The 8,703-nt window shown below is 47.9% G+C and overlaps 1 protein-coding gene across 2 annotated transcripts in view; it reads right to left on the minus strand.

Annotated features, from left to right (window-relative positions):
- NUP153 (nucleoporin 153) overlaps nt 1-8,007 on the minus strand; it is a 44,234-nt gene extending 36,227 nt beyond the window's left edge. For both annotated transcript variants that reach the window (XM_064705233.1, XM_064705232.1), the window contains exon 1: nt 7,561-8,007. In XM_064705233.1, the coding sequence (XP_064561303.1) occupies nt 7,561-7,653 (93 nt within the window). In that variant the 5' untranslated portion in view covers nt 7,654-8,007. The remainder of the gene's footprint in view (nt 1-7,560) is intronic.
- Between the last annotated feature and the right edge of the window lie 696 nt (nt 8,008-8,703).

An 8,703-nucleotide genomic window follows, 5' to 3' on the forward strand; every position in this document is an offset into this window, starting at 1 on the left:
ATTTACTCTCTCATAAAATCTCAGAGATTTTATATCTCATTACTATAAATATTTCAGTGCCTCACTGTAATTCAGTCTCAAAGAAAATGACAACTGAGCAGTTTAGCTCTTTGCTTGGTTTACTTCAGTCTTGGAAGTCACCAGGCCCTGAGCTCTAATAGGGGAAAAAGTTTTGTGACATATCCGCTTCAAAAATATTTGATTCAAAATACAATCATAACTAAAAGCAAAGTCAGCCAGCTCCCCAAGACACTGTCACACAACTTTTTCCAAGAGCAAAACCATCAAGAAGACATTAAATAGCCTCAGCAAAGAGAAGGAAAGTTTTCTAGTGCCTCATGTATTCACAAATTGTGTATTTCACAGGTGTAGGACTCAATGCATGCTGGTGTATCTGTGTTAGCCCAAGCATTTCATCCCAGCAAATGGGAATGCAAAGATGAACTCATCTTTTTCAGTTGAAAAAACCACAGTAGTCTCAAGCCAAAACCATCCAAAAATCCTACACTTAAGTGCAACACAGACTCACGGAATGTTTTGGGTTGGAAGGGACCTTTAGAGGTCATCTAATCCAAACTTCCCTGCAATGAGCAGGAGCATCTTCAACTAGATCAGGTTGCTCAGAGCCCCATCTAACCTGACCTTGAATGTTTCCAGGAACGGAGCTTCAAACACCTCTCTAGACAACCTGTTCCAACGTATCATCATTCTCTTCTTAAAAACTTCTTCCTTACATCCAGTGTGAATCAACCCTCCTTCAGAGTTAAAGGAGTCTAAGCCCCCTTCAGGTTCTCAAAGGGGGTTCATAAGGTCTTCCCAGAACCTTCTCTTCTCCAGGCTAAAGAGCACTAACTCTCTCAGCCTGTCTTCATGGCAGAGGCTCTTCTGCCCCCTGACAATCCCTGAGGCCCATCTCGGCCCTCACTCCAACAGGTCCCTGTCCTTCTGTGCTGAGGACCCCAGAGCTGCCTGCAATACTCCGGGTGGGGCCTCGCCAGAGAGGACTGGAAGAACAGAATCCCCTCCCTCAGCCTGCTGGCCACACTGCTTTGGATGCAGCCCAGGATATGTTTGCCTTTCTGGAAGCACACATTGCCAACTCATACACAGCCTCTCATGCATCAGCAACTCCAAATCCTTGGCAGAGCTGCTCTCCATCTACTCATGCCCCAGCCTGCATGGGCACTGGGGTTGCACCAAGCCAAGGGCCGTACAATAAATACTGAACTGATTACACAGAACATTAAAAAGCAAAAAATATGAGATTTTTTACAATTTAATGGCAGAAAAAAAATGGAAAAGTATATCACCTGACCTGCCACTAAGAAGACGGAAGAATTTTTAAAAATTGGTCAGCAAAATAGCAACCCTAGAAAAAAGCCTCTTAGTTACTCTCTTTTTGAGGGCAAGCTCGCAATTTAGTCTGGAAAAACTGCAACAGTGAGACAGAGGCATTATCCTCAAGAGACAGCACAACCCCAAAGACAGAATTAGAGGATAGACCAGCAAAAGGATTGCCAACCTAGAGGAACAGTGACATTTACACTGAAATCGCCTGTGTGTGCTCTGTGGTCCAGCTGCAGCAGCTCTGACAGAACCACACACACGAGGTTGCATGGCACCCCATGCATCACCTACTGCTACAACCTCCTCCTCAGAGAATGGCCAAAACCAGCAGGTCCACCTGGGTTTTGAGACATCTCTGGGCAGTTCTTCCAATATGCTGGCGAGTCTCACAGTTAAAAGATTTTTCCTATTATGAAATCAGAATTTCCATTTAGGCATCTTGAGTCCATTGTCCCTTTGTATTGCTATGAATCTCCTAGAAGAGCTTGCTACACCTTCTCTATAGTCTTACTAGGTATTTGCTGCTCTTCATCTGAACACACCCAGTTCTCAAAGCCATTATGATTTTGATGTCTCCCAAGCAGACTCACTCCTGTATGTTTTCCTTGTCTTTTTTTGAACTGGAGAGGACAAAACTAGTCACAACAGTCCAGATGCAGTCCTGAAAGTGCTGCATGCAGGGCAAAAAGCAACTCCCTTTACATCCTTCCCACACACTTACTAATACCTCCCAGTATGCAGCTGGCCTCTTTACCTCAAGAGCGTGCTGCTGACTCACGTTCAACTTGCTGTCCAGCAGGTCGGTGGGGTTGTTTTGTCCCAGATGAAGGACTTCACATTTGCCTTTATTAAAACTCACAAGGTTCTTGGCAGCCCACTTCTGCCAAGTTCCCTCAATGGCAGCCCCTTCTTCATTATGCAACAGGGCTGAAGTTCCCAAGGGCTTGGTATTATCTGCTGAGGATCCATGGCATTCCTTGGTTGTTAATAAAGACATGGAACAGCATCAGCCTCAGTATCATCCTCTGAGAGCTCTATTAGCAATTGGCTGCCACTGGATCTTTGCACTGCTGGTCACAACCCTTTGAGGTCAATGGTCCTGCTAATTTTCCAATCACTTTACGGTCCACCTGACAAGTCTGTATTTCACCAAGTGGACAACAGGGATCACATGGGAGACCATGCTGCAGGCAGCATTGCTAAAGTCCAGGTAAACAACATGCACCGTTTGCCCCATGACCACGGAGCCAGTCATCCCAGTGTGTTATGAATTCAGTACATAATGCTGTGGCAGCCCACCATCTGCAGCAACCTGCAATACTTTTGCTCAAACATTTCTGGGCGCACAAAAGATTCTGAACTCTGTCCTGACGAGTTGTTAGAATCAATCACTGTTGAGCAGCAGCTCAGTTTGTCCATGGCAGGGGAGCAAGAACTGGTTCTAATTACTGACTGGAGGAATAAATAACTCCGAGGAAGTGATGTGCTGCCAGCAACCAAAGACAATTTGCAGTGTCCCAGCTAACACACTCAATTATTTCATCTGCTTTTTTCTTTTCCTAAGATACCACTCATTAATACTGTTTGTCCCTAACACTTCACAGCCTCCAAGACTGCCACAACAACACTTTGAAACAAACCCTAGAATATTAATGAAATGCTATAGCAATCATCATCGACAATTTGTACAAGTGTACAGTACTGCTAGCCTAAATGAGAGAAAACTGTCAATATCTCAGTGTTGTAAGTTCTTCCCAATTAGAATACATTTTTGTTTACAGTAGCAGTAGAAAGCCAAGTGCCAAATTTCAACACCTGTTTTGCCAATACAGTATCGTATTGCTGGGACAAAGACAAAACTTCTGATGTTGACTATCAGCCCATCTTGTAAAAAAAATCTTTAAATACACATTAAACATTTCTCCAAATATATTTGGTTTAGCTCAATGCGCTAGCTTACTACTAAACCAAATCAAGCAGAATTACATACAAATACAACCATATTAAGTGTGCTTCAAGGTGCAATCCTGTTGACTGGAGTTAATACAATGGTATTTGTGTAGGTCCATACAGATATTCTTAATAAAGACTTTTTAAATTATCATTTTCCTGTTTAAGGCCTATGAAACATTACCTAGGTTACATTGCTCAATGATTCTCTAGGAACTCTTAAGCATCAAAGTTTCAAAATTTCCTCACAAAATAAACCTGGTGGTTTGTAAGATCCCTTCTGCCCACTGCTGCAGTCACTGCCAAGCAAGGCCCACCTTCAAGACAGCAGCAGGCAGCAATGCAATGCTTTAGACACTGCTGCATACAGTTTTCAGTTCCCAGTCCTGTACTTAGTCCCTCTGGGAAGAACCTTAGATGATGTCTCAAGTGACTTGGTGAAACTCACAAATCCAGAGAGGCTTTCATGACCCAGGCCTATGAAAGTGGCTTCCAGTGGCCTTCTGGTCCCCTTTGTCAGGTTATGTCCTAACTACATCAGCACAAGACCAACTACAATACATGCACAGACTTACGCTGGTTTCATCAAGGAAAACATCTTTGGATTTGGACATCTACACTATAAATATGCACTGGCACATACACATGTAGGAAAAAAGGAAAACGTCACTCCTTGGCAGAAGTTTTAATGTACAGACATTATCTCTAATATCAAACAGCTCTAAGCTAAAGCTCAGCGTGAATATAGAAGTTTATGGGGAGGTTATAAACACTTTTCAGGTAACTGGTTTTTTCTCATGCTTAAATCTGCCTGTATGAGTTTAAATAAAAGTGCAGGAGAACCAAAGTTCTCTGACTCTTTCATCCGAATGCTTAATTCTCAAATAAAAAAATATCACAAGAAGTTATTTTATTCTTTTCTCCTTTAAGTCACACTTAAAATCTCTGAAATCTGTTACCTGGATAAGAATGGCACTGTTCCAAGTTAAACCAGCACACACACGAAAGCACAAAATTAAACATAAAATTAACAATAGGAACATACAAATACTCTTCTAGAAGCAGTTTAGTAAGGCAGCAAAGCAAACATCCCTCCCATTTAACACATCCGCATCGGTAATTCTCACCATCGGTCTATCCAAATGACCAGGACAAACCAGCACTTAGAAACACTGGGGCCACATCTGGAAGATGAAACCCAGATGCTGGATACAGCAGCTCCCTCACCTGGCACGAGCTTAGTCCTTAACAAGTGCAGGAGGAGGCAGGGTACTTCGGCACGGGATGGCCAAGTGAGCAGCGTGCTGAGCACAGCATAACCTAAACTCAGGGCATTCCGTGTGGAGCTGTCAGCACTCTACCCCTAGGAAAGCACAGTCAATGGGAAGAACTCCACCATCCTGCTCCAAGAACAGCCTCCAAAGAGATACAAAAAGGCTCTTTTCATTCTGATATGTGACTCTCCCACCTCAAATCTTCATGGCAAGTGAGTGGATACTGTCCTTACCTCGTGGTGCTACTACTTTTTGTTTCTTGGTTTAATAATACAGCTGCTGACAGTGCACTTTTTATAAAGCAGGATGGTAGCGCAGAAAAGAAAATACTGTGGTTCAGTTCCTTCACTAGTGGGGGAAATCTACTCATAGCTCCATCTTCCAAGAGAAAATACAGGCTGCAAGTCACATCCTCCAAGCAGCATCTGTTCATCCCTCCTATTTGAGACTGGTTTAAAAAAAGACTCTACAGTTAAAAAAACCACACACACCAACGTAATGAAATATGGTTCTATCAGGCACCTGGGGAGAAAAGGGCAGGAAATTCTGCACTTTCCATGTTTATTCCAGAATATATAAAACAAATAACTTCTGAAATCATGGATCAGAGGCTGTATGTCTCCACTCTTGGAAAGTAACATCTTATACATCCTCTTCCTGGCTCAATGAATCACACATTCTTTTTCTGGATAATAACACAGTTTCAGTCAGAAGAACTCAAAGACAACACACAGCTTGGCAACTGGGATATTTGCCCAGAAAGTGGAAGATGTAGGTTGATGTCTCTAGGCAAAAAAAAAAAAAAAAAATCTGAAGCAGGGTCTACCACATTTTGAACAAATGCTTTAGCTAATCATCTTCGAAAAGCAGCAGCATCTCCTCTTCCAAATGTCTTCTAAAGCTGTTGCTGCACTTAATGGAAGACTGACTCTGCAGCACGCTGGGCACCACTGGAGAATTCCCACCTGACCAAGCTCCCTGGGAGACTATGGCAAAATAACAACATCAAGAAAGCATAACAACTTCAGAAAAACACACAACAGGCTTACTATTGTAAGCCTGGCATCATGCTACTCATCTTCATACAAGTGGAAAAGAACCAAATATCCTAAGATTTTACAGGTATTAGTAACATGGCATTCAGTGCTTAGGCACCTTCGGAGCTCAGTGATAAGAGAGAGTTTTCAGCACTGCAGTCCTGACCCCAAGCACTAAGGACAGTTTTAATACAGTACTTCTATGAGCTTCCTTATTGATAATAGTTTGGGGAGCAGGAGATCATGCCCAGACTGCATGGAGCACTTCCATGTCTTCCCAAACTCATTACTGAGAGACAACAGCAAACCACAGAACACTTTCTGCAGAGGGGATGTCATACTGAAAATAAGAACGCTTATCAATTAATTCCGGTTCAAGTAAGCTATCTACCCAGAGCTCATCTTTCTATGTAATGCATGATAGCAAGATACATAGGGTTAAAAAGCCATTCCTTACAATAAATGCACATTTCTGACACCTATCTGTTTGACTATTTACCCCAATATATTACTTGTAAATTTAATTGATGTATTTGACTTGCAGCATCCATGCTCTGGGCAGAATCCCACAGATATCCCCCCAAGCACGTGTTTGCTTTGCCCCATTGTTCAAATAAACCTACTAGAAAACACACACAGGTAAGAGACAATAGAATAATCAGACAATCACCTCACCTAATTATTTTAAATTCATCTGTTTTATCGGTTATCTACACAGTAGCACCACGTGCAGGATATTGCAATTTCAACATTACTCTGTCGTTCACGTATGGGCTTTCAACATTTGCTCTGCAAGTGAAGGGCAGTGATTCTTGGGATGAAGCGTCACCCTGCCTGCTTTACAAGGACAACACTGCTGATCTGTGTGCTATACAAGGGATTAAGTACAGTACTTCCCAAATAATAAAAACTAATTGAGCAACAATTTATGCGTAAGACACCCTCAATTTTACATATAGTATTTAATCTCCTGGCTTATATCACCGATTTAATAAAGTAAACGCTTTAGTTTTACAGTCAATTTCAGATTCATAAATACACGTGAAAGGCATTTCCAGAGCACTGTCCCCAGGCATCTTGAAATTCTCTGACAAACAGCAGTTGGGAAGGATCTTTGCTTCTACTCCCTGCAGCCACTCTGAATGGCACGGGATCTATGTACTGCACTTTAAAAACTGCTTTTTTAATATTATCTATCTATTCTGTCCTACAATACAAAGAAGAACAAACGCCTCATGAATTACATTTTGCTCACATTGCACCAGCATGTTTTGGCATAAGGAAGGGGTGAAGAAACCTAAGGGCTCTGCAGGCAGCATCCGACCAAAAAAAAAAAAGGAAAAACCACAATGGGAGATGCCTAACTACCCAGCACCCTCACAGACACATTGGAACCTGGAATTCGTCAAGAAAAGCAAATATTAGAAGCGATGCACTTAAATCTGACGAGTAACTCCAACTTGATAACCCAATTAAGATCAATTTAATCATGATTTAACCGGGCAGCGCGGAGACAAAACGAGCATCCCACGAAGCGGGAGCCAGCCCGCTCCAACCGCGAGGAGAGGGAATGCGCACCTACCCCTTCCCAGCCGCCCTCTCCTCCTCCTCCCGCCTTCGCTCCTGCCTAGCGGGGGACAGGCGGGAGACAAAGGGGAGGCGAAATCCCCCCGCAGCCCGGCGGCGCCGGAGCGGGGTGAGCTCCCGGAAATCCCACAATCCCCACAGCCCCGGCGGGAAACCCTTCCCTCCTCCTCCTCCTCACGGGCCGCTCCACCGGGAAACCCCGGCCCGAAGCCGCGCACGTGGGACTGCGTGGAGAGCGGAGGGGGGAGGGTGGCGGAGGGAAGAGGTCGGGCCTCCGGGGCGCCTCCTGCCGCCGCTGAGGGGAGCGCCGGCGGACGAGCGGGGTGGGAGGGAAAGGGCTTCACGGGGCTGACCCGCGACCTCACCTGCTGCTTGCCCCTCGCGTAGGGCGGCTTCGCGGCTCCCAGGTGGTGCCGTCGGGTCCGGATCTTGCCGCCGCCGCCGCCGCCCGAGGCCATGATGCGATCCGGCCCGCCGCCGCCGGCGGCCTCGTCCTCCTCCTCCTGGTGCGGCCGCTGTGCTCCGCCGCGGCCCGGCAGCGCTGTCGCTGTCACCGTCCCCGCGGGGACGCGCCCGGCCGGGCCTCTCTCCCCCCGCGCCGCTCCCGCCCGCCACGCGCCGCGCGCGGCCTCTGGCGCGCGCGCGGGGGGCTCCTCCGCGGCCTCCGCCCCGCCCCTACCCGCGCGCGCGCGCTCGCGCGTCTCTCCCTCTCGCGCGTCTCTTCCTTCCCCGCGTTCCCTCCGCGATCCCTCCGCCCGCCGCTCCTCGCTCGCGCTCTCCCGCCCGGCGGCGGCGCCCCGCGCACTGTCCGCCCGCCCGCCCGCGGCCCGAGCCGCCGCCGCCGCACCCCCCTGCCCGGCCGACCAACCACACGGCGGCCGCCCCGGGCCGCGCGCGCGTCACCAGCCCGCGCGGGCGCGTCACACAAGCGGCGCCGGGCCGAGGGCCCGGCCGCTCCCGCGCACGCGCACCGCCCCCGCTCCGAGAGAAGCGGGAGGGGCCGGGCCGGGCTGGCTGCGCGGGAAAAGCGCGCGCTGGGATCTGCCGCGACCCGCAGAGGGACGTGGCGGGGGAAACGGCTGTCCCCGGGCGCAGCTCAGGGACGCCTTGAGGGCTACAGCGGAGGTCTGTGCGGGTCTCGCCGCGGGTGATTCCACCGCCGTCTCCCCTCTTCCCGCGGCGTTTCACAGAATGACTCAGGTTGAAAGAGACCTCAGTGAGTCATCTGACCCAACCTTTCCGCTCAGTGTCGTCCCATAGCACATGGCACAGGATTGCATCCGGACACTTCCTTTCTTCAGTGAGGGAGACCCCACAACCTCTGTGGGCACCATGTTCCAGTCTGAGCAGTCATTCACGCAGTAGTTTTTTAACTCGTATTTACTGTGCATCGGTTTCTGCCCCTTGGCTCTTGCCCTGCTGCTTGGCACCACCGAGCAGAGCCTGCCTCTGTCCTCCTGCCACTCCACCCCCGGGGACACAAGTTATCCGCGCTGAACCTCCCCAAA

The sequence above is a fragment of the Zonotrichia leucophrys genome, chromosome 2 (assembly GCF_028769735.1).
Source record: "Zonotrichia leucophrys gambelii isolate GWCS_2022_RI chromosome 2, RI_Zleu_2.0, whole genome shotgun sequence".
NCBI classification, from domain to species: domain Eukaryota; kingdom Metazoa; phylum Chordata; class Aves; order Passeriformes; family Passerellidae; genus Zonotrichia; species Zonotrichia leucophrys.